Here is a 27,011-nt window from a genome sequence, read left to right as displayed (position 1 = left end):
TCTCCAAAGAAGACAGACAGATGGCCAACATAATAATAATAATAATAACAAATGAAAATATGCTCAACATCACCAGTTATTAGAGAATTTCAAGTCAAAGCTACAATGAGGTATCCCCTCACTGTAGATCAGAATGATCATCATCCAAAAGTCTATAGATAACAAATGCTGGAGAGGGTGTGGAGAAAAGGGAACCCTCCTACACTGTTGGCGGAAATGTAAACTGCTACAACTACTACAGAGAACAGCATGGAGGTTCCCTAAAAAACTAAATACAGAATTACCATATGATCCAGCAATCCCATTCCTGGGCATATATCTGGAGAAACCCATAATTCAAAAAGATACATGCACCTCAGTGTTCACTGCAGTACTATTTACAATAGCCAAGACATGGAAGCAACCTAAATGTCCATCAACGGAAGAATGGATAATGATGTGGTATACATATACACACTGGAATATTATTACTCAGCCACAAAAAGAATGTAATAATGCCATTTGCAGCAACATGGATGGACCTAGAAATTATCATACTAAATGAAATCAGAGAAAGACTGAGATCACTATTTGCAATCTAATAAAAATGATACAAAAGGACTTACAAAACAGAAACAAGACTCAAGGATTTTGAAACCAAATTTATAGTTACCAAAGGGAAAATATGGAGGGGCAATAAATTAGGGGGTTAAGATGGACATACATACACTATTATATATAAAATAGGTAGGTAATAAGGACTTACTTAAAGCACATGGTAATCTGCTCAATACTGTGTAATAACCTATGTGGGAAAAGAATCTGAAAAGGAATGGATATATGTATAACTGATTTACTTTGCTGTACACCTGAAACTAACACAACTTTATGTCAACTATACTCCCATGAAATTTATTTTTAAAAAACTCAAAAGAACAATCTAATCCACCTCCATCTATAAAATAAGCATATTATACAAGTCATTTGAATCAATTATTCCTGCTTGAAGAATCATTCAGTTTGGGGTTCAGGGAAGGGATGTAAATCTGCAGCAAATAAAAAGCCAAGAGAGCTGGAGAGGGAAGGGTCCCTGGTTGGGGGAACGCTGGAGTGTGGACATCCTGGGAGTGCAGGTATGAGGAGGACTCCTGGTGGGGATTCACTTCGTATCCATGGGAAGAAAGCACGGAGGAGGAGGGGAAGGCAAACCCTCCTCCAGCCAAACCCGCAAATGCTGCTAGCTGGGGAACTGAGTTCACTTGGGAAAATTATTTTATGGATTCTGCTGTTTATGATACTTAAGGCTTTACTCCCTTAGCAACCTCTCCTAGGTTTCAGAATACTTCTTAAAGATCAGGGGATTACAGTTCAGATAAGCATCCAGAGTGGTAACTTATCTTAGCAGCAACTCAGAAGTTCTCATTGAATAGGCTGTTTTATTTACTTGGTGCCCATGAGAGTGTCACAGAAAAACAGCCTGCTCTCTGCTCTCCACTCCCTGCTGTCTTCCTAAAGCACAAATTCAAACCAACTCTCCGTTCAAAATCCTCCCTGGGGTCCCTGTTTCGTCTTATACCAAATCTAAACTCATCCATTTGCGTTGCAGCACCATCCAAAGTATACTCACTGGCTGGCTGATCCCCACTCTGCAGGCCAATCCACACTCCGCAGGTCACAAACTGCACTGAAGCCAGCACCACCTCAGGTCCCCTTCTGAAAGCTGAGACTTTGTTTAGGAAAGTAAGACTTTGAGAACTAATGGGACTCTTGGCTGTGTAACAGTGAATGTTCATTAACCCTTCTGATCCTCTACTTCCTCGTGCGTTAAATGGGAATAATAAAAAGAGCCCCATGGGGCATGTTGGGTAAAATGAGATCATGCATGTAAAGTGCCTTGCACTGGGTCTGGCCGCTGGCAAGTCCTCAGTGATTTGACTTTCCTCTCCCTATCTTGTATGTTTAGGGCTTTTTTTCTCCCAAAGTTTGTAGCAGGTTGCATTCCAGTTGGGGGCCATGGCTGAGGCTGCTCTGTACCTTGCTCCCTCCAGACTGGGCTGTTCAATTGCCCAGAACCTACTGACCTCCCTGGCCAGTGAGGCCCTAACTTCTGACCCCCCTGAGGAGCTCTGTGTCAGAATTTGAGACACATGGTTTCCCAGCTCTGCCCAAAGGCTCTGCTGCTCTCATGTGCCAACACCCTCCTCAGGTAAGTCATACAGTTGGCCAGAGAGTGGGCTTTTGACACTCAAAGGAGATCACAGCCTGCCTCAGGGCCCAGCCCCCTCCCGGAACCTTTTGTCTCCTCAGAAGGTCTCTGTCCTCTCTCTTCTCTAGTAAATGACAGAAAAACTCCACTGCAAAGCCATGTACATGCCTTTCTCAGGCTAGAAGCTATACATTATCTTAAAAAAAAATAGAAAAATGCAATATTCCTAAACAAGCAAAACTATAAGTTAAAGAAGGAAAAATAGGGGAAATTTCCCTCAACTCAGACATACAAAGGATTAATATCTACTGGATACTTTCGTCAGCATTAAGTCCTAATAGATAGAGGTAAGAACAGATAAGTCAGATAAAAGAAAATTCATATTGTTTAAAAAAGGAGAGACAAATGATAAGCCTTAGTGGTCATCAAATAATATAATTGAAGTCACTAATAAGGTAACACTTATGCCCACTGAATTGAAAGAACATTTTAAAATAATAAAACCCAGTGTTATAAAAGCTGCAGAGAAACCTATAAGCTCATAGAGTGCTATTGGTATTATAAATTATTACAGTCATTCTGAAAAGCAATTTGGCAGTGCATTTCAAGAGCCATGAAAATGTTTCTGCACTTTGGCTGACAAATTTCATGTCAAGATAATCATACAAATAAAAATAATTATGTGCATGAAAGTAATCTTTGTGGGGTTATTTGCAATAGCAAACATATAAACAATGTGAATGTCTAACAGTAGAATTGCTCAATTAAATGTCGCTCTATGTCCCCAATGTAATATTTTGCAGTCATCAAAATGACAATTGGAAAGTCCTTTCCGTTTGTCAACTCACTACTAGCTGATGTCCTCCTTCCCAAATTTCACAAGGAATTAGAAGGAAATCCCTTGATTTCCTGGCTCCCCACTTAAGAGTCAGGTGTGTGGTCCCATCTGCATCCCTCATCCTTCCGGTCCCCTGTTCCTTTCTCAGGTTTATCTTTCCACCTCTCTTCAGACCTTCTCTCTTCTCCACCGACTCACTCCCTCAGTTACTCTCTGTGAAATCAACCTTGTCCTCTCAGTCATCTCTTTCCCTTACAAATCTCTCATTTTTAAAGCTCTCCCTTGAACTTCCACCTCTATCTAACTGCTGCCCTTTTTACTCCTTCCCCTCCAAGCCAAACTTTTTGTTCGAGACGTCTGCACTCTCCTTTCTCAGCCCTTCTTTATAGCCTCTTCACTTCCACCTGGCTTCCCGCCATCCCTGCCCTTTTACCAGTCACCAATAATTTCCTTGCTAAATATAGCTAAGAATTGTTCTTCCTCGATCTTACCTCACTTGACCTCTCCAGGTAGCTGACTCTCCTCCTAAAACGCCCTCTTCCTTTGATGTCCACACCTACTGTCTCCTCTCTGATGAACGCTGGGTTTCCACGATATGACCTGCCTCTCTGACTGCTCTCCTCAACTTCCTCTGTGGTGACCTCTTCCTCCGCCCATGCTGTGAAGACTGCTTTCCCCAAGGGGCTGTTCCTGGTCCTCTTCACTTAGGTTTATCAGCTCCCTTCAACTGGAGTCAGATGGATGGCATTCAAATCCTGACTCACTTTCCAGCCATGCAGCAAAGTTACTTTACCCCTTAATCTTCAGTTTCTCTTCCACAAAATGAGGATAATAATAGGATCCACTCTATAGGGTACCTTAGCAAATGGTACACATCGAGTGCATGGCATATACTTAGTAGTAGCATATGGTACCTTAATCTACTTTGCCAGTCTAGACTCTCTGCTGAGTTCAAACAACCTTTCTGATTAAGGTCCTACGGGAGATCTGCACTGGTTGTCTTCCCTCAAACTCAACAAGTCCACAAGTGAATCAGCCATTTTGCCCCTCAAAATATCTAACTCCTTTCCACATATAAAAACTGGAAGTCATCCTTGATAACTTCTTTCCCTTTTCTGTGTCTATCTACCTCCCCCACTTCCAGGCATGTCCCATAAAATGCTCCAAGCTCATTTCCCAATTACCAGAATGGTGAGATACTGAAACAGCAAATGCTGAAAACTGTTGAGTCCTATAGAAGAGTAGAGCTATAGGAGAAGGAGCTGGGTACCCTATAGAGTGGATCCTATTATTATCCTCATTTTGCAGGGAAGTGACTTTGCTACATAGTTAGAAAGTGAGTCAGAATTTGAACGCCATCCATCTGACCATGTGAAAGGCTGTCTTCTGGTCAGAAAATCAATTTTGAGTTTCATGGGTTTCAGGAGTAAGAAACAATCCTCTAGTGTATTATGCCACTAAGATTTGTAGAATTATTTTTACTGTAACTATGTTTTACTTTAATACAATGTCCAAAACATGTGAGGGATCTGTGAACTTCCCCAATGGCTGCCCTTGCCACCCCGTTAAGCCCTCAGAATCTCCTGTACAGATCAGCACAACGGCCTCTTGACAGGTTCACCTAACCCCCTTTTCTAATCCATTCACTGTATAGTTGTTGCTGGAGCCTCCATAAGTTGTAAGAGGGACCCAAATCTGATGATATCAATCACCTTGCTTAAGAAAATCTGTCATAGGCTCCCCATTACCTTCAGGATAAAATCCAACTCCTGATAAGATGTCGGAGGCCCTTCATGCCTCAGCCCACCTACCTGGTGTATCTCTGCTCCTGCCCATCTTTGTCTGACATGCCAGCCACACTTAACTGCCCACAGTCCCAGTAACCTGCACCAGCCTCACCTGGCCTCACGCCTTTCCACATGCAGCTCCCTCTGCCTGGAACACTTCTGTGTCTTCCTTATTTTCCTTGACCGTCACTCATTCTTCAAAGAGAGCTGGGCATCGTCTCCATCATCTCTTCTGAGAGGCCTTCCCTGTCTCCTCTAGGCTGGGGCATAGTCTTTTTTCTAAGTGTCCCCATTTCTTTTTATAATGCATACTATACTCTTCTCACAGAATCTTTTTACTTATTTCTTTTTCTTTTTAAGGGCCACACTCACAGCATATGGAAGCTCCCAGACTAGGGGTTGAATCAGAGCTGCAGTTGCCTGCCTATGTTACTGCCACAGCGATGCCAGATCTGAACCCAATCTGAGATCTGCATCGCAACTCACAGCAACACTGGATACTTAACTCACTGAGCAAGGCCAGGGATGGAACCTGCAACCTCATGGATAGTAAGCAGGTTCTTAACCCACCGAGCCATAATGGGAACTCCTGTATTGAGCACCTCCTCTGCGATAGATCACATTGATGGAAAGATCGATTAGAACTTGTCCACTTCCTCAAGAAGTTTACAATCTTGGGGAAAAGAGCAATCCCGGTTAGCTGATGGGAATGTGAATAAAAGTTTTTCTTTCAAAATTCCCTTTATTTTTTATAATACATTTTAAAAGCAGTTTGCAAAACAAACAAAAAGTCTATAAACTGCTGTTCACAGTGATTTTAAAGTTATAATATATATAACACCCATCATTTTGGATACATTTATCCAAGGTAAAGCCTCTTTGGGTTTTGAAATCTACGTGCCTTTGCACACATTAAATCCATGTTTGTTTTGCCTTCCCATACTGATACCGTCGCTATCTTGTACACAATGTGCTTGCTGGTGTCCTGTGTGCCCTTGGGCAACTCATTTCACCTCTATGAACTTCAGTTGTCCCATTTGCAAGGAAAATAACCCAAAACTTTATGTAATTGTTGCAAAGAATAAAAGGAGATAATGAGTATGAACCTACCTTGTGCGCTTCAAAGCACTTGCATAATGTTGGGCACAGCAGATTAGAAGACTACATCTTTGTTACTTTTCAAATATACCAATAGAGCCAACTTAATCATTCTCATATTCAGTTAGTAATCTAAGTTGTAAGATTATACATATCGCCACGAAACTCAATGTTATTTTTATTCTTTATAAAAAAGAACATATGTTTTTAAATGCCATTTTTTTTTTCATTTTATGGCCACACTCATGGCATATGGAAGTTCCCAGGCCAGAGACGCAGCTGTGGCAACACCAGATCCTTGAACCCACTGCACCAGGCCAGGGATTGAACCCTTGCCTCCACAGCAACCTGAGTCACTGCAGTTGGATTTTTAATCATTGTGCCACAGTAGGAACTCCTAAACACTATTATTTTTTGTTTGTCACGCAAAAAAAAAAAAAAGAGGTATTTCTCACTAACTGAATTAAATAAAAAATTTCAACCGCTTGTTCAAAGTTTAACGGTGGACTGCTCCTTTTCCAAATTTGGTGGGAATATCATGTCATGCTGACCTCCCAGGATGACAGCCTTTTCCAAGGATGACAGCCTTTGGAGTGAGAATGCTTACTAAGCAGGAACATCCTTCAAGTGTTTGAACGTGCTGAGGAAGTAGGTACCCTGGCCATTATGACCCACCATTGATGCTTTAGCGGGAGAGGAAATCATGGGGACAGGGGAAAGCAGAGAAAAGGAGATATTCTGAATGTCATTCAACTGCCTCAGCATGTGTCCCCAAAAGATTACACTCCATCCAACACCCCGGTTCTGGCCAAACAATGTAGAGTATTCAATGGCCCTTTGTGATTCCTGCTTCTTTCAGCAACAATCTTCCTTAATAACAACTTCATACATCTCACTAAGCACCTGCTCTCTTCCTGAGCTATCAGCACAAGTATCTGTATACAAGCAAATAGACTTATACTCCCAGTAGAAAACTGTTATTGTTTGTTTCCAAGAACCAAGCAGAGGGAGTGTGTATGAGTGTGTGTGTGTCTGTGTGTGTCTGCAGATACCCAGAGAGTCAGGCCAGACTTGCTGATATGGATCTTTCCAACCTAGTTTTATGAGATCTAGATAGCTTGGCTGACTGCAGCTTTGATTTTATAAAACAGAATTGATTTGCAAAGATCTGGACCAAAAGAATACACACCTGGGAAGGAGCTCTGAACTCAGAATAAGGAACAGGGCTACAGAAAAATGGAGGGTCCAGGGGAACTAAGCTTAGAGCTGATAGACGGAGCCACTGAGTTCATCAGGGTCAAAAGGGAAACAAGTGTCAGCCTTCATCTTGAGCCACAAAGAAAGTTCTTGTGAGTGAGAAAATGAAAAGTCTGCAGAGGACTGGTGAGTGCCCTGAATCTGAAATTTCACTGAGTGACCTGAAGCCAGATTGTTATTAAAATTCCTTTATTGCAAGTATTCCAGACTCTAATCTGCTATTTGAGGAGTTTTACCGCATGTTAAATTTACAAGGAGATTGTATGCTTGCTTACATGAGTGTCCTCAACCCTGGTTCTCCATTGTAGTCTTTAGGAAGTTTGATGCCTGGTCCTCAACTCCAGACCAAATGAATCAGAATCTCTGGGTGAGAGATTCCAGAGTTGGTAGATTTAAAAATCTTTCTGGGTAATTCTAATGTGCAGCCAGGTTTGGGGACAACTGGCTGAGGTTGAAATGGGTAAGATGTAGCCAAGGGAGCCAGAGAAAAGTTGTGGTTGAGAGGTTGTGATTCCTGGGCATAACCTCAGACAAGGAAATTCTTTTTGTGTTAATTCTTGGATAGTGCTGGAATATAAAGGCACCAGAGGATATGCTGAGTGTCACAGGGGTGGTAGTCATGAGTTTAACCTGTGACTACAAGCCAGTAACCAAATTTGCACACCCCAAGACACAGCTAGAATCAGACAACCTGGTGGATGGAGATAATACATTTAGTTGTATGTTTCAGTCAAGTATCAAAATTCACAGGATAGATACCCACTCAAGGGATTATTTTTACATTTCACCTTCATTTTATTTGAAGGATGCTTTCAAGATTAGGAAAGTTTGTAGTAGAGACTACAAAAAACAATTTCAAGGGATCTAGTAACCTAGACTCCTAGAGCTGGCAAGCAAACATCAGGAACTGAGGTATTCCCTCCATCTCTCATCATTTGACCTCCTTATCTCTGTTCCTCTCTGTCCATCTGTTTCATTCTTCATTGCAGCCAACTTCCTCTGATTCTCATTTCACACAAGGTTCTGCATGAATGCTCCGGCCCTAACTTAGCAGGTCCAGAGCCCAACACTGACTGACCAATGTCACAATGTTTCTTAATTCAAATTTTCAGGGAGGGAATCTGGTCACTGGTCCAGCAAATGATGGCTGGTTTTGTCTAGCCTTGGGGCAGGCATCAATCCCCTCCCATAAGCTGAGCTGGGGGTGGAACATTCTAGGAGACCACCAGGATGGCAAGTACTTGAGAGGAGCTGTGGGCAGAGCAAGCAATGACGTACATCTGGTATCCATCCATAACCAATGAACCATATATCTTTCTTCTTTCAGATCTTCTGCCTCCCAGGACACAGGTGGGTATGGGGGAGATAAGGAGGAGCTTGAACGAACCTGCCCTGTCTGCTCTCAGTCTGGCATCTGAGAGAGGAAACCACAGACTGGGATGACTCAAAGAGTCTACAAACCCTCAAGCAGCATTTATGTACATGATTATATATCTCTTGTCTTCCTCCTGAAACCACTGAAAAGTCAATCCATTCTTGGCAATGATGAAAGCCTGAAGATGTCTGAAACACAGGCTATTTGTTCAATTTTAATCTCATACTTTCTGCTTCATTGTGACATGTAAAAATGTAATACATTCAGACACTAAGAAGGATTCTCTTCCCCCTTGGACCTTTATCTGATTGTTTGAAAAATTTGTGATTAACATGTGATTATGGCACTTTGACAGTTCATTTGACAGCTCTGAAATAACTTTCTTGGCTTTTAGTTGACAAATCTTTTACTGAAATGCAAAATGGCACTTTCCAGAAACTTAGAAGTTCAGCCAATTTGAAGGTACATGAAAATTTTTATAAACTCGTCAAATGGAGAAATTGTGTAAACTCGTTCTGTGATCCCACATTGGCTATTGCAGCAAAGAATTGAGTGGTCCTAGAGTTCTCCTTCTTTTCTCTAGTTAAGTCAGTGGCACTGAGGCAGAAGGGCAGGAGTAGTCTGGACTTGGAGGCCATATTTAAAGGGAGACAGCCATGATAAAAATCCACCTCCCATTCCAGCCAATAGACAGTCTGAGCTCTCTTTCTTTCTTTCTTTTTCTCCTTTTGGGCCCCTGAGGCTAAGGGTAAAGTGAAGCCAGAAAAGAAAAAGCAGAGGAAGCACCAGTAACAACTGTAGGTTTTCGCCTTGCCTAGAGCATGTGGTCCCCGAAAATCATGGCCGTGGCCTTGGTATGCTGACAGGATCACTGATTTTAATTTTAGATAGAGTCAACTATTTTAGCTTTTTCCCAAATACAGCTATTGGAGATTCTGTCTAATTTGAAAAGAAGAAGAAGAAGAAGAAAAGGTCTAATACTTGTATTTTACTGACAAAACAAAACACCTTTAAACCAAAAGGATGATTTATCTGAGCCGAAAATAAAACTCCTGCCTACTAAAGTCTGGTGCAGCTGAGTTATCACTATTTTGGTCCTATAATTTGTTTTATAGGGTACTAATTAACAGGGCAAAGTCTGTTGCCAGGAAAGTAAATCACATTTTGCTGTTTTCTTCTCTTCTAACAAGACACAGACCTGGTCTTTAATTAAAGAGCAAGTTCCAAGAGCACTATCAGCTAGTGCAATTGAGAAACATTTGGCTGGTAATATCATGGTGAAACCTGCTGTGTAGAGTTCAAGAAAGATAGTGGGAGAGAGGAAGAAATGGAGGGAGAAAGAGGAATTGATTGCACAGGTAACCTTCAGAAGAAGAGATTGGTTTCCTCAAATGTCCCATTTTTCTCAGTTCCCCACAACTCAGCTTTTCTCCTCTGGCTCAACCCAGCTGACACACTGTACCACAAGTATCTTTTACAAAACTCATCCCTCCCCAACTCCTAGTTCATTCCTGTCTCCAAAACAGTAGGTTTTTGTTTGTTTCTTTTTTTCTTTTTAGGTAGCAGCTCTACCATCGGACCTCTCTGCTCCAACGTCCCCCTTCTCTAGGGCTTTTTCTTCAGTCTGGCCCCTCAGAGACCTTTAGCCCGGGCCTTGCTGTCCCGCCAGTGCAACTCATCCTCCACCTTTCCCATCTCGGCTCATCCTCCTTGCCTGGCCTCAGAATCTTCCCTCCTTTCTCCCTTGCCTCTTTCCCCATCCCATTCCTGGAGGTTTTGTACTGGCAGCGGCCTCTGGCGTCTCCTCCTTCCTTTAACCCTCTGAGACTTCACTTGGGGAGGGTATATGCTTCGGGAGGTAGTTGATGGGCGGGCTAGGAGAGCGAGTGCCTGGTTTGCACCCTGGAGCCAGGAGCCTGACGTCACCGCGCCCTGTCTGTCAATCTCCGGCGGGCGTGCTGCTTGTAGCCACCTTTTCTGCTCACTGTGTCTCTCACTCGGCCGCGCCCGCATAGCTACAGGCGCCCCGCACTCCTCTCTGAGCCGGCTCCGCCACTTCCTTCAGGCGTCGGCTCTGTCCGCGCGCGGGGAGCGCAGCTTGGCGCCCCGCCGTAGCGCTCATGATCAGCGGTTTTCCGAAGCCCTGACTCCTCAGGTGAGCAACCCAGATCCCTAAAGCAACTTTGAGGGTGGGGAGAGGGGAAGAGAGGAAGGATAGCCAGGGGACGAGTCTTTGACGAAGCCGGAGAAATGGTGCCAAGCTTGTTCCACACCCTTGCCGTATACCGGCATCTCAGCTTCTCTCCCCTCAAGCCCCTTTCCCAGGGGTCTCATTGGCCTCGGGGTCCACCCTGCTCGGCAACCGCAGAAACTTTGCTTTCAGCACCGCGGACAGCGGCTCCACCGCCGGTTTAGGAGAGTGCCTGACCAAACTGGCCAGAACCAGCACGGTACTCAGTGAGGCTGGCAACACAAGCTTGGTGCATAAAATGCATGTGTAAAAATGGGCACACTTACGTGATCTGTGTGCATGTGAGTGCATGTTATTCGTGTGAATATGTGCAAAATTGAGATATCGGTGAGGGCATCCCTTGTGCATTTCACTCACACGCTCACTCACTCAACAGGTATTGATTTACTTTTGGCTCTCAACCACTGCTTCCTCCACTGCTTCCTCGCTCTGCTCTGGGGTCCTAGCTGGCAACACAAGCTTGGTGCATAAAATGCATGTGTAAAATGGGCACACTTACGTGATCTGTGTGCATGTGAGTGCATGTTATTCGTGTGAATATGTGCAAAATTGAGATATCGGTGAGGGCATCCCTTGTGCATTTCACTCACACGCTCACTCACTCAACAGGTATTGATTTACTTTTGGCTCTCAACCACTGCTTCCTCCACTGCTTCCTCGCTCTGCTCTGGGGTCCTACGATGGGATGGGCAATAAGAGCGACGCAGTAGCGCCCAGGGAAGTACCCTGGCGGTGTGAACTGCACACCTGACCCTTGTCCTCCCTTTCCACGTAGGGTGTAGCATCTGGCCGCGATGAACGCGAGCGCATCTTCGCTCAACGACTCCCAGGTGGTGGCAGTTGCGGCCGAGGGTGTGGCGGCAGTGGCCACAGCGGCAAGAGCGCCGGACGTGGGTGAATGGGGGCCCCCTGCAGCAGCAGCAGCAGCGCTGGGAGCCGGCGGCGCGGCTAACGCATCGCTGGAGTTGTCTTCGCAGCTGCCAGCCGGGCCGCCGGGGCTGCTGCTGTCCGCGGTGAATCCATGGGACGTACTGCTCTGCGTGTCTGGGACAGTGATCGCGGGCGAAAATGCGCTGGTAGTGGCGCTCATAGCGTCCACACCCGCGCTACGCACGCCCATGTTCGTGCTGGTTGGCAGCCTGGCCACTGCTGACCTGCTGGCGGGCTGTGGTCTCATCCTGCACTTCGTGTTCCAGTACGTGGTGCCCTCAGAGACTGTAAGCCTGCTCACTGTGGGCTTCCTCGTGGCTTCCTTCGCTGCCTCGGTCAGCAGCCTGCTGGCCATCACAGTGGACCGCTACTTGTCCCTCTACAACGCGCTCACCTATTACTCGCGACGGACCCTGTTGGGTGTGCATTTCCTGCTCGCCGCCACCTGGACGGTGTCCCTGGGCCTCGGGCTGCTGCCGGTGCTCGGCTGGAACTGCCTGGCAGAGCGTGCAGCCTGCAGCGTGGTGCACCCACTGACTCGCAGCCACGTGGCGCTGCTTTCTGCCACCTTCTTTGCCGTCTTTGGCATCATGCTGCACCTGTATGTGCGCATCTGCCAGGTGGTCTGGCGTCATGCACACCAGATCGCGCTGCAGCAGCACTGCCTGGCACCACCCCACCTTGCCGCCACCAGAAAGGGTGTGGGTACGCTGGCCGTGGTGCTGGGCACTTTCGGTGCCAGCTGGCTGCCCTTTGCCATCTACTGCGTGGTAGGTAGCCACGAGGACCCGGCTGTCTACACCTACGCCACCCTGCTGCCCGCCACCTACAACTCCATGATCAATCCCATCATCTATGCCTTCCGCAACCAGGAGATCCAACGTGCCTTGTGGCTCCTGTTTTGTGGCTGTTTTCAGTCCAAAGTGCCCTTCCGCTGGTCCCCAGTGAGGTCTGAAGGCTCCCCATCCTACCAACACCCCACCCCCAACAAGCCAGCCTTTGATGAACTTTTCTGTGCCTGCTGGTGAACTCTGAGATTCCAATAGTGGACTCTGACTTTGGAAAAGAGAGAATAGACATAAACACAACAAACTCACAAGGACAAAGAGGCTTGTTGGCACTTTACATATACAGTGTATACACGTGTACATATATATACAAATATTTGTATCTTCTGGAGGTGTTCAGGATGTGGCATTTCCTGCTCTGTGAAAAAAAACAAAAATGTGGTTGTATACTCGAATTGTACATCACATTTGTCAAGTGAAGACATTCCAATACTGCTTAATTATAGCACTTTATTTTTAGCTGCTGAACTGCCAAAACAGTGTTGCCATTTTCAAGGGAAAAGGAAAGGGGGTAAAAGTGTATTTTTGTTGTATGTGATAGAGTATTTTGCTGCATATGCATCAGTAAATTACAACATATTTTGTACACAAATAAATACATTATAAAAATGTAATTTGGGGCATGTGATTGATGTAGAATTATTACTTAAGAGAGAATTACTAGTCCAATTACTTTAAAAGTGTATTATGTATAATCTTCCTCCTGTGAAAATCTTTAATATAAAGAAAAATCATATGCATTTGAATCCTGAAACCATGACTCTAAGTGTAGTCTTTCCAGTCTAGAAAGAATTTTAAATGTTGAAAATTCATATTGACTGAGTATACTGTTATGGCCAGCCTTGTAAAATAAATAAATTGTTCCAAGATAGGATTCCAAGACATATTATGTTCATGAAGTATATGAAGTTATGCCCAGCAGCCCCCTTTCAAAGCACAGAGTATTAAGATCCTCAAGAACTAAACATTCCTATTCCACTAAGGGGTGTGAATTATAGCGAAATTATTCCCCTCCTTCCCTTGGTACAGGTCATGTGAGGATAAATAGGATAACATATGTGGGCATGCTCTAAGCACTTGTGACGATACATGCACACAAGCACAGGTAGATACTGATCTTAGGCCTTGGGAAAATACACACAAGGAAATGTTTTCATACAGTTCACAAATATTTAATGAATGCCTACTCTCTGCTAGACACAATCCCAGGGCTGGGAATACAGAAATGAACTAAACAGATGAAAATGCTCTGCTCATTGTGTTATACTCTAGTGGGGGAGATGGCTTACAAGCAAATAAATACATATGAAGAGATTTATTACAAAGAATTGTCTCATCCAACTATGGAGGCTAAGAAGTCTAAAGGTCTAGAGTCAGCAAGCTAGACACCTAGGAAAGATGATAGTGTAATTTCACCCTGGTCTAAAGGTTTGAGAAGCAGGAGAGCCCATGCATTCAAGATCCAAGAACGGATATTTCAGTTAGAGACCAAAAGCTGAAAAAGACCATTACTCCTGTTCAGACCAACCAGACAGAAGGAATTACTCAGCCTCTCTGTTCTCTTATGGTCTTCAGTTGATTGCATGAGGGGCCCCTACATCAAGGAGGGCAATCTGCTTTACTCCAACAACTGAGTCAAATGTCAATACCATCCAAAAAAACTCTTACAGACACACCCAGAATAAGTTTTGATCAAATGTCTTGGCACCTGGTAGTGCAGTCACGTTGACACATAAAATTAACCATCATACCAAGAGAACACAATGATTCTCTTTTCTCCTTTCACAATAAAGGAGAAAAAAAATGTTTCAGGAGGGAGTAGTCAATGGGGTCAAACACTGCTGAAATAGTAAGAGAAATGAGAATTAAAAACAATGTCTATAGATTTTGTAATGTGAACGACTTTGGTGAACTTGACAAAGTTCATCAGAAGCATGGTGGGGTTGGGGGGAAATTGACTACAGAAGGTACAAGAGAAAATGCATAAGCAATCTAGTCTCCAACATCTTGCAACAGAACTGAGACCTTTTTAACATTATAAAACACACTAAGCTTTATAGACATAGTTTTACAGTATCTGTAAATTTAGAACCAGGAAGAGCAGCATTATAGTTCATTCATCAAATTAACATTTTCTAACTAACTTTCATAGACTATTCAGCAGCATCAGAAACTGTTTCAGGCCCTATTAGTATCCAGGATGCATTGAAGTGGACTGAAATAACAAAAACTCTGGCTATGAACTTTTCCAAACATGTAGTAGCAAGAACAATATAATTTCAGAGATGGACCAAAGAAGTTATATTACTATACATATTATAATTACAGAGAAAAAATTCTTGCAATCAGCAAGTTTAAAAGTCCAACACTAAGTTAGTAAGAGAGACCATGGATCTGACTTCAATCCACTTGGAATCAATACTCAATATCTGTTCTCGTTCTAATCAAAATAATTGAGGGAGCCAAGAACAAGAAGATACTAAATATAAAGACTGTTAATATCCCTAGCTTACACAGTTGCCTAGGCTGTGTTATGTCAATGGGCTGGATTTTTGCTTTTTAGGGCTGCACCCACAGCATATGGAGGTTCCCAGGCTAAGGGTCTAATTGGAGCTACAGCTGCTGGCCACAGCCACAGCCACAGCCACCCCAGATCTGAGCCACAACTGTGACCTACACCACAGCTCACAGCAACACTGGATCCTTAACCCACTGAGCAAGGCCAGGGATCAAACCCACAATCTCATGGTTCCTAGTCGGGTTCGTTTCTGTTGCACCACAACGGGAACTCCAATGGGCTGGATATTAACCTACCTGATGATATTAGGATATAAAACTGAGAGTATATATTGAAACATTTATATGAAGGAATGTCACATATTAATTTGACCCAACAAATTGAAGAATCTTTACTTTAAGACTATATGCTAGTTGCTGGAAGCATACAGTCTTTGAGAAAAGCAGATTCATACAAACATCCAACCACCTATCCTCTTTGCTGTCTAATGGGCATCCTAAATTCAACACATTTAAAGACACTAATTTTTTGTTTGTTTGTTTTTTGGTTTTGGTTTTTTGTTTGTTTGTTTTGGCTGCACCCATGGCTTATGAAAGTTCCTGGGCCAGGGATTGAATCTGAGCTGCAACTGTGACCTATGCCTCAGCTGTGGCAACATTGGGTTCTTAACCCATTGCCCCCAGCTAGGGATCAAACCCATGCCTCAGCCACAATTTTAACCCCTGCAGAGACAACTCTTGATCCTTAACCCACTGTACCAGAGTGTAAGCACCTAGAAACACTAATCTTTACCCCAATAACTGCTCTTTTCCCCTTCTTTAGCATCTAAACTAACAGCAATGTCATCTCCACTACAATCATCATCTCTAACCTGAGTTACTGTTGTAGCTTTCTCTCAGGTCTTCTGGCTTTAGTTCTTGTGTCCTTTCAGTCTACTGTCTACATAGTATCTCATCTCACAAATAGTTGGTTCCTTGACTACCCTTTTGATCAAGGAATGAGCCCACTAGCAGCACAGGTTGTCTCAAAAGAATAAACTTGGGGAAGAGGTATTTAGGCTCAAGAAATAGGCTTTGAGTAAGAATTTCTTTAGTGAGGAATTTGGGGGTCCTGGGTACCTGGCCTAAAAGTGAGGACTTGGGCTTTTCATCCTAAGACAAGGAGCACAGCTGGAACAGGGCTAGAGCAGGGGTCTCTGCAGCATGAGGCCCAGGGCAAGGCCCCACTTGGCCCAAGGTATTAGTTTCCTATTGCTGCTATTACAAATAACCACAAACTTGGTAGTTTAAAATACTACATAGTCTCTTACAGTTATGAAGATCAGAAGTCTGTAATATATTTTATTGGACTGAAATCAAGATGTAAGCAGGCTGCACTTCTTTTGGAGCTTCTAGGGGGAGAATCCGTTTCCTTGACTTTTTCAGCTTTTGGAGTTTCATTCTTTGCCCTGTGACCCCTCCATCTTCAAAGCCTGCAGTGTATTCTTATTTACGTGGTTACATTGCCTTCTTCTGCAGTGAAATCTCCTTCTATCTCCTTCTTATAAGGCCATTTGTGATTACATTTAGGCCCTGCCCAGATAATCCAGGATAAACTCCCCATCTCAAAATCCTTGACTTAATCACACCTGCAAAGTCTCTTTTGCCATATAAGATAGCCGTCATAGTTCTGAGAACAATATTGAAGAAAAGCGCAATAATAAAGGTATACACAGAATGGTAAGGATCCCATAGGAAGGTCAGGGAAATCCTATGGAAATCTACTAGGAAGGCAATGCTGAGCCGATCCAAGAGGAACAAAAGAAATTTTCAAGGCTAAGGACATTGAAGGAGGAGTGTTCCAGACCAAAAGGACATGAAGCACAAATCATGGACCATTCAGAGCAGTGCCGGTCATTCAGAATGGTTAGGGTGTATAAGATCTAGAACCTAGAGAGGAAGTAAGAGGAGATAGGTCTGGAGAGGTAGGCAGAATCCAGATCACAAAGAACAGCACTGGGAATGGATTGCAGGTGAGAAAGACTGGAAGCCAAGAGGCCATTTTGGAGACTAGTTGCAGCAATCCAGGTGAGAGGTGATGTCAGCCTCAGCTAAGACAGGCAGAGGGATAGGGAGAAGAAATGAATTCAGGAGCTCTCAAAGAAGTAGAATGTCTGTGACTAACTGAGTGATCAGAGGGATTAAGGAAAAATTTAGGATGCAAGGATGTTCAAATGGGTGGACACACTGAGATGGGAACATAGCAGGAAAGGCGGATTTGAGGAAGAGGGTGCTGAATCACGTTTTCTACGTATTAAATGCCAGGATCTGAAGGATACCCAAGTGGAGGCAGCTGGCCCTGTGGCTTGAGAGCTCACAAGGATGGCCAGAATGGAGGCATCATTTCGGTAGCCATCCACCTTAAGGTGAAAGTGAAGTCATGGGAGGGAATGAGAAAAGGTTAAGTTCCAGTCTGGACACAATAACATGTGGGAGCACAGTAAAGAAAAGCAAAAGAGAAAAGGAGACAAAGAGGAGCACCCAGTGGAGACCCTTGGAAAACCAAGAGGAAAAATCTTTAAGAAGGAAGCAATCAAGTATGTAAAGGCTGCCCAGAGGTGAAGTAAGAGCGGGTCTGGAATGTATTAGTTTTAGGAACTTGGTGGTAACTGATGACTGAGAGAAGCTTCAATGGTGAGTAGGAGAAAAAGCTAGATCACAGTGGATTGAGAAGGCAATGGAAATTTTCTAATTTTTGCAATACATTTAACTTTATTTTAAAATCTTTTCAAATGATTTTAATTTTTTCCATTTTAGTTGGTTTACAGTGTTCTATCAATTTTCTACTATACAGCAGTGACTCAGTCACACACACACACATATACATGTGTGCGTATGCATATATATATACACACACACATATTCTTTTTCTAACATTATCCTCCAACATTTAACTTTAAATGGAAGGAGAGAATTCGAATAATAGCTTGAGGGAAATACTGGGTCACAAGATAATCTTTGCTTTTTTAAAGATGGGCAAGAACCGAATATATTATTAGGCTGAGGAGCAAGTACCATGTAACTGGAAAAGCAAAAGGGAGCAGAGAGAAAGATGCCTGACAGACTGAGGCTTCACAGAAGAATGGGGTCCTGAATGTACCGTGAGGGGGAGACAGGGGCTTAGGCAGGAGGAGGTGGAGACAAAGCTTCCCTGCTCTGACAGGAGGTGAGGTGGGAATGATTGGTACTGATAGAGCTAAGTTTATAGATGGTGGGAGGAAGTTCACAGAGTTCCTACCTGACATCCTCAGTTTATCTGAAGGAGGAGTGCCAGTTAAGAGACTATTGTGAGAAGTATTAAGAACCTAAGCTGACAAAATTGGGAACAAAGCTGTGAACTTGGGAGAGTATAATTGCTTAATCAAAATTAATGTTCAGATCATGCCAAATATTTCATGGATGTAGAACAAGCGATATTCTCATTGATGGTGAGAATGTAAAACAGTACAAACACTTAGCAAAATAGTTTGGTGGTTTCTTAAGAAGGTAAACATACTTCTACCATATGATCCAGCCATATCACTCCTAAGTATTTATCCAGGAGAAATTAATTATATGTCTATGTACAGACTTGCACATAAATGTTCATGGAAGCTTTACTGGTAATAGCCAAAAGCTGAAACCAATTCAACTGTCTATTACAGCTAAATGAATAAAAATAAACAAATTGTGGTACATCTACACAGTAGAACGCTACTCAGAAATTAAAAGGAATGAACTATTGATTCAGGCAACAATATGGATAAATCTCCACATAATTATGATAGGTGAAAGAAGCCAGGTGAAAAAGAACACATATTGTAAGATTCCACTTCTATAAAAACCTTGAAAATATATACTGATAGAAAGCAGATTCATGGTTGGTATTAGGGGAATAGGGGTGAGAAAGAGAGAGAGAGAGGCAGGGATTGCCAAGGGGCATAAGGAAACATTTCGAGGTGATGGTAAGTTCACCATCTTAATTGTGATGATGATTTAATGAGTGTATACATAGGTCAAACTCATCAAATTGTATACTTCGAATATTTACAGTTTATTATACGGCAATTATACCTCAACAAAGTTGTTGTAAATAAGTTAAGGGTCAGAGAAAGAATCACAACAAAACAGCAGCTAGTTAAAAACAATACCATATGGAAATAAAATGCCAAGTTCCAACATGCCATGGTTCATTAGTCAGAATAAGTTATGCTAGTAACAAATACCCCCTCCCCCAAATCACAGTGACTTAACACAGCAAAGATTTTTCATTTGTATAATGTTAATGCACTGCCTGGGCAACTTCCCAAGACACTGTTCTGTATGCAGCAATGTAGCCATCCATCTTCTAGCTCCACCCCCATAACATGAGGCCATCTCCCATAATCACAGGGGTTGGAGAGAACTGGAGGGTCTCACACCAGCAATGAAGTGCTTTGGCCCATAAACGACACTTCCACTCATAATAATCCTGAGTACTCAGAAAGAAAGGCAAATCAGAAATGGATGAATTCAAGATTTTCCACTCACAGCTTTAAGAACAAACTGAATCTCAAGTTGTAGACAGAGAAGAGATTCACAAGATTCAAACTTTCAATTATTTAGCACTAGACAGAAGTTTGTCGTCCTTTAATAGAACTTTACATTACAGGACTGTTGAGTTCATTTAGCAGAACACAGCATGAAAAAATCAAGATTTGAAGTGAGCAGAAAGAAAGTGAAGTTCCAGACTGGAACCTGATTTTCTACCCTCAGGCAGACTTTGCCCCTTGTCACACAGGAGGGGAAAATTGTGAAGGTTTAGCACAAACCTTTCTTTCTCCACACAGACAAAAAATCCAAAGTGCAACATTTTTGGATGTTGTTGAGATTTTGTGGGAAAAATTGAGGGAAGGAGTGCTAATTGATAGTGATCTAAGTATCCAAAAATATGTGAATTCTACCAAAACCCTGCTGTGTCCCTTAGGGAAACAGTGAGGGACAATATCCCAGTCAAAAGTAATAGTTATTCAATGGTCCCTTTTGTATATAACCTTTATTCTTTTGCTTTTTTAAAAATAATTTTGTTTCATATTTAAAGTCCTGTATTAGTCAATGATTCATGTTTAGCATTATTTGAACCATTTGCCATTACAGAAAGAGAAATGCTTATTTGTGTTTTAAATAAAAACCAATATAGCAAAAAGTAATAGTTATTCCAGGGAAAGAAGAAGGAAGGAAATGTGCTATGACTGTAAGCTGTGGCTTTGGCACATAACCTAAACACAGAGCATTCTTAGAAGCTGGGCTGGGTCATCTACACTATCCTTTTCTCTTAAGCCAGGAAAGTACAACTTGCCTCAGTCCAGAGCTTCCTTGCTTTGCTCAATTTAAGCCCTTGATACTCAAACCTGGGTCTCAGATCTTGTCATTAGTGGTTACAAAACGAACCAAATTAACACCAAAATTCTAGATATGGGAAGGAGAGGGTCAGGAGAGAGAGAAAGTGTGTGGGGGGGAGAGACCCAGTGGCCATTTAGGCTGGACATGGTTGCCTCAGATGACAGCCAGAAGGAACTGACTGGGCCTCCAGAAAAATAGCAGTGCTGTACCTTCTACTCTAACTAGAAGGAAAGGAGTATGCAGTCAGCCACTTACTAGACAGGCCAATTGGATGGGTGCTCCTGCTAATTAAAGGTAGAGTGAAAAGAAGATGGAGAAAAAGGGAGGGTGGGAGAGGGAGAGGAAAATAGCATCTTACATGATGCAGTTGTCTGGGTTTTTAACTAGCTGTCAGACCTTGGACAAATTCTTATTATTTTCAGTGGGGAATCATAGTAGTAATTACCTTCTAGGGTTGTTGTAAGGGTTAAATGTGTTAATATATAAAGTTCAACAGTGGCTGGCACAGAGTAGCATCATATAAACCTGGGCTTCTATTATTACTACTGTTGGTGCAGGCAGACTTCATGAATGCTGAATTTCACCTACTCTAGATTTTATAGCCTTAAATGCATTTTGCTTTTCAAGCTTCCTTGAATTGCCACCATAAAATATTTTTCATACGTTATCTGTTTTCAGTAATCTGCAAATCCCAAAAAGTGCAATTTCAATATCTTTAGCTACTGCTCTGAAGATAAATCTGAATACAACATATGATTTTTATATAACATTTTTGATACACAGTTAAGATTTATCTCCAAAACAGCAATCCAAATCAGCATTATGCCTATTTTTCCAATGAATGAAATTAAGAGCTACATATTTGCTAAAAATATTTTATTATTATTATTTTTTTGTCTTTTTGTCTTTTCTGGGGCCACGCCTGCGGCATGTGGAAGTTCCCAGGCTAGGGGTCTAATTGGAGCTGTAGCCACCGGCCTACACCAGAGCCACAACAACACGGGATCTGAGCCATGTCTGTGACCTACACCACAGCTCACGGCAACGCTGGATCCTTAACTCACGGAGCAAGACCAGGGATTGAACCTGCAACCTCTTTGTTCCTAGTTGGATTCGTTAATCACTGTCATGGCGGGAACTCCCATATTTGCTAACAATATTGATCTTTGGAGCTCCTGCTGTGGCACAGCAGGTTAAGAACCCAGCCTTGTTTCTGTGGCAGCATGGATTTAATCCTCAGTCCAGTACCATGGGTTAAGGATCTGATATTGCTGTAGCTGTGGCATAGGTCACAGCTGCAGCTCAGATTCAGTTCCTAGCCCAGGAACTTCCATATGCCATGAGCGCAGACAAAACAAACAAACAAACAAAAACCACAAACAAACAAAACCCAAATATATATATCCTTAATTTTAAAATAAAATTGTGTTGGAGTTCCCGTCATGGCACAGTAGTTAACGAATCTGACTAGGAATCATGAGGTTGCAGGTTCGATCCCTGGCCTTGCTCAGTGGGTTAAGGATCTGGCATTACCGTGAGCTGTGGTGTAGGTCACAGACATGGCTTGGATCCCTCACGTTGCTCTGGCTCTGGCATAGGCCGGCGGCTACAGCTCTGATTAGACCCCTAGCCTGGGAGCCTCCATATGCCTTGGGAGCAGCCCTAGAAAAGGCAAGGAGACCAAAAAAAAAAATTAAATTTAAAAATAAAAATAAAATACAATTGTGTTACTTAGGAATACCTGAACAGAACAACATTGATGCTGATTATATCACCTCTGCTTCCCTGAAAGCAGATTTTTTAAAATATAAAACCAAGCAAAAAACCAACCTCTCCACACACATTCTTTCTGTCTTTGTCTGTCTGTCTCTGTCTGTCTGTGTGTCTCTTTCATATACACACACATCATGTACCTGGGAGGGTCTGTTTTTTGTGACATATCAGGGCTCACTCATTAGGAGGATACTACACACCCAGCAGTGATTTGTGTTCCAGGATGCTCTGCAGAACTGAATTATTTTTCCAGAGAAATGCAGCTGTAAGAAAGGAATTGGCCTGGATCAACTCAAGAGGGGTACACAACCAGGAGAGCCAACATTCCCAGCCACGGTCATGGCTGGATGAACACATTCAAATACATACATGTAGGTGGAAGGATGAGGGAAGAAGGACCTACTGTACTAAGAGACTCTTCCGAGCGCAGTTACGTATCAATACCGGCACAGGGGTGTTGGGGGAAAAGGGTTTACGACTATTTGAGTATGCAAGTAACAGCCATGTCCTGGAAGTCTTCCTGTGTGCTGGATTAAGTCTTTTTGGTCTTTTTGCTATTTCTTTGGGCCGCTCCGGCGGCATATGGAGGTTCCCGTGCTAGGGTCTAATCGGAGCTGTAGCCACCGGCCTATGCCAGAGCCACAGCAACGCAGGATCCGAGCAACATCTGCAACCTACACCACAGCTCACGGCAACGCCGGATCGTTAACCCACTGAGCAAGGGCAGGGACCGAACCCGCAACCTCATGGTTCCTAGTCGGATTCGTTAACCACTGCGCCACGACGGGAACTCCTGGATTAAGGCTTAATGTAACCAAACCCAAGAATGAACACAGTGCCTGGGAGTGGGGTGTTACTACAATATTCAAGTGAACCTTGTATTAAAAGAATAATTGCCCCTAGATGTTTTCATTGTCATTATTAATAGAAATACACAGTAAGTAAACATGAGACAGCATTCTTAGCTTCACTGGAAGTGTGTTAAATTTGTGTTTAGTCAATATTTTTACACAATGATACTTAGGAAAATGATGGCAGAAAGTAAAGACAGCTATATAATTATGTTTCATACCATACTGATAAGTCACATTTCCACCACTGTGAATGCACATCACTTTATAACAGAATCAGCTGACAGTTGATAATATTATCTTTTGTTGCTGAGACATTTACTCAGTGTAGACAGGTGTCACCGGACAGGCTGGTACCACACCAGCAGAACTTTGCATACCATGTGGTGTCCACGTGAAAACCAATCTGGCTGGGCTTTGCAGATTGCACTTAACTCGTGGAGCCTGTGGCTATCTGTGACTTCCTTCCTCTCCAGTTGTCAAGGGAGCTAAGTGGGTCTGCTAGGGATTTGGATTGTAGCATCAGAGCTATGCAGGCCTGAAAGGGACCTTAGAGACCATCGTGTCCATGTCCCTTGGGTTTCAGACAGTGTTATTGTCTTTGGATTCAGATAAGAGAAAATGGGTCACTTACCCAAGATTGCAGAGCTTGTAAATGAGGAAGACAGATCTGAACTCAGTTTACCCAGGTTTCAGGGTTTTATTCCCAGTCTCATGAAGTGTGTGACATTCTGTCAGTCTAGACAGACTCATCTGTTCTCTCAACTGTCTTTACACCCTTTTTCTGCCCTTCCCTCTATTCTCAGAGATGTCCCTTTCTTACATCCTGGGACAGCAGCTGGGTCAGGACTCCACGCCAACCCTAATGCCTGGACTGAGCCTTGGGTGTCATTAGGGGGTGGTGACTCAGGTTGGACTTTTGGCAAGGAGGGAGCTGTTGGAGGTATCTGCAAAGCCCAATGCTCTTCTGGACAGCCAACCCCAGGATCACAGTAGATGGTCCCACCACTCCAGCATTCTGGCCCTTCAATGTGGTGGAAAAAGGGAGTTTTGACCCTGGATTCTGCTTATCATTCTCTCAAAGTTCAATGTTTGGCTGACTTTCTATCAAAGACAGAATGATACCCCCAGGAAGTCTGGTGGCAGCATTCAGCCCCACTGTATTGGAAGACAATCTTCAGCTAAGCATTCAGTAAATTGGTAGCTAAGCTGAGTTATCAGTCCTAAACACCAGAGCCAAGGAGTTCCCGTCGTGGCGCAGTGGTTAACGAATCCGACTAGGAACCATGAGGTTGCGGGTTCGGTCCCTGACCTTGCTCAGTGGGTTAACGATCCGGTGTTGCCGTGAGCTGTGGTGTAGGTTGCAGACACGGCTCGGATCCTGCGTTGCTGTGGCTCTGGCATAGGCTGGTGGCTACAGCTCCGATTCAACCCCTAGCTCGGGAACCTCCATATGCCGTGGGAGCGGCCCAAGAAATAGCAAAAAGACTAAACACCAGAGCCAAACTCTCGTTCCCTGTAATTCAGTCCAGGAAGTGTTCTGTGTTTTGTTTATGCTCGAAATACCATCTTTAACCACTAAATCATGCATCTTAAAGACTAGGGAAAGCTTTTAGCCTGAAGAGTCAAAAGAGTTTTCTATCTCCCTCAATTAAGCTTAATATAGATTAATGAGTTACAGTTTAAATTTATTCCATTAAAAATTTAAAAAGAATATGACTGAATACCTATCTCTGACATCTATGGAGAGGGGAGGACTTTCTGACCTGAAAGCAATGAACAAAATCACTAAAGTTCATAAGAAATTAATGTATGTTGGAGTTCCCGTCGTGGCGCAGTGGTTAACGAATCTGACTAGGAACCATGAGGTTACGGGTTTGGTCCCTGCCCTTCCACAGTGGGTTAACGATCCGGTGTTGCCGTGAGCTGTGGTGTAGGTTGCAGACGCGGCTCGGATCCTGCGTTGCTGTGGCTCTGGCATAGGCCGGTGGCTACAGCTCCGATTAGACCCCTAGCCTGGGAACCTCCATATGCCGCGGGAGCGGCCCAAGAAATAGCAACAACAACAAAAGACAAAAAGACAAAAAGAAAGAAAGAAATTAATGTATGTTAAAACAAACCTGTCACAAACAAAACAGTAGAAAGAAAAAATATATGTGTGTGTATGTATATATCTGTGTATGTATATATGAGTGTGTGTGTGTGTGTGTGTGTATATATATATATATATATGAAACCAAGGGGTTACTCTCTTGCATTTGAAGAATTTTTAAGAAAAGCTAATGATCCCAACAGGAAAATTGACAAAAAATATGAAGGACATTCAAAAAGGAAGATAAACTGTTTGATTATATTATCTAAGAAATGTGAATAAAGACAGCAAGATGCCATTTTTCATCTATTGTCAGTTATTTTTAAAATGAAAGTACCAAAATTGACAAAATAATAATCACAATGTCTTGTATATAGGTAGAACTAAAACGTAAGACAATAACATTTCATTGCCTAAGAGTAAAAATTTATGAATTAGAGAAAAAAACTACCCGCATGTTCATTGCAGCACTATTCACAATAGGCAGGACAGGGAAACAACCCAAATGTCCATCGACAGATGATTGGATTTGGAAGAGGTGGTATATATACACAATAGAATACTACTCAGCCATAAAAAAGGATGACATAATGCCATTTGTAGCAACATGGATGGAACTAGAGAATCTCATCCTGAGTGAAATGAGCCAGAAAGACAAAGACAAATACCATATGATATCACTTATAACTGGAATCTAATATCCAGCACAAATGAACATCTCCTCAGAAAAGAAAATCATGGACTTGGAGAAGAGACTTGTGGTTGCCTGATGGGAGGGGAGGAGTGGGAGGGATCAGGAGCTTGGGCTTATCAGACACAACTTAGAATAGATGTACAAGGAGATCCTGCTGAATAGCATTGAGAACTTTGTGTAGATACTCATGTCGCAACAGAAGAAAGGGTGGGGAAAAACTGTAACTGCAATGTATACATCTAAGGATAACCTGACCCCTTGCTGTACAGTGGGAAAATTAAAAAGAAAAACTGTATGATGGAGAAAATGAACAGTCTTTGCTTTGCTTGGGAAATGGTAATGGTACTGTATTGGTTTCCTGTGGCTGCCATAACAAAATACTGCAAACTGGGTGGTTTAAAAAAAAACACCATTTTCTAGAATCTTACAGCCTGCCAAAACTGAATCAAGTAGAAACAGACCAACTGAACAGACCAATCACTAGAAATGAAGTTGAAGAGGTCATAAAATCACTCCCTACAAATAAAAGTCCAGACCAGATGGCTTCACAGGTGAATTCTATCAAACATATAAAGAGGAATTGGTGCCCATCCTCCTGAAACTCTTTCAAAAGGTTGAAGAAGAAGGAATACTCCCAAAGACATTCTATGAGGCCACCATCACCCTCATTCCAAAACCAGCAGAGATACCACCAACAAAGAAAACTATCGGCCAATATCATTGATGAATATAGATGCAAAATTCTCAACAAAATCTTAGCCAACCGAATCCAACAACAAACCAAAAATTATACACCATGACCAAAGTTGGGTTCATCCAGTTCACAAGGATGGTTCAACATACGCAAATCAATCAGCATCATACACCACATTAACAAAAAGTCAAAAATCATATGATCATCTCAATAGACGCAGAAAAAGTATTTGACAAAGTCCAACATCCATTCATGATCAAGACCCTCGCCAAAGTGGGTATAGAGGGAACATTCCTGAACATAATCAAAGCCATTTATGACAAACCCACAGCAAATATAATCCTCAATGGGGAAAAACTGAAAGCCTTCTCACTCAAATCTGGAACAAGACAGGGATGCCCACTCTCACCACTGCTCTTCA

General features: G+C 42.8%; 1 protein-coding gene across 1 annotated transcript; it reads left to right on the top strand.

Annotated features, from left to right (window-relative positions):
• LOC110255904 (G-protein coupled receptor 6-like) lies at positions 10,612-12,749 on the top strand. The gene is made up of 2 exons (XM_021066310.1): positions 10,612-10,695; positions 11,567-12,749. Exon 2 carries the CDS (start codon positions 11,586-11,588, stop codon positions 12,747-12,749), a length of 1,164 nt encoding a protein of 387 aa, XP_020921969.1. The 5' UTR covers positions 10,612-10,695; positions 11,567-11,585.

Source organism: Sus scrofa, chromosome 12 (genome assembly GCF_000003025.6).
Source record: "Sus scrofa isolate TJ Tabasco breed Duroc chromosome 12, Sscrofa11.1, whole genome shotgun sequence".
In the NCBI taxonomy this organism is placed as follows: Eukaryota; Metazoa; Chordata; class Mammalia; order Artiodactyla; family Suidae; genus Sus; species Sus scrofa.
This window is presented reverse-complemented; position numbering and strand designations above follow the sequence as displayed.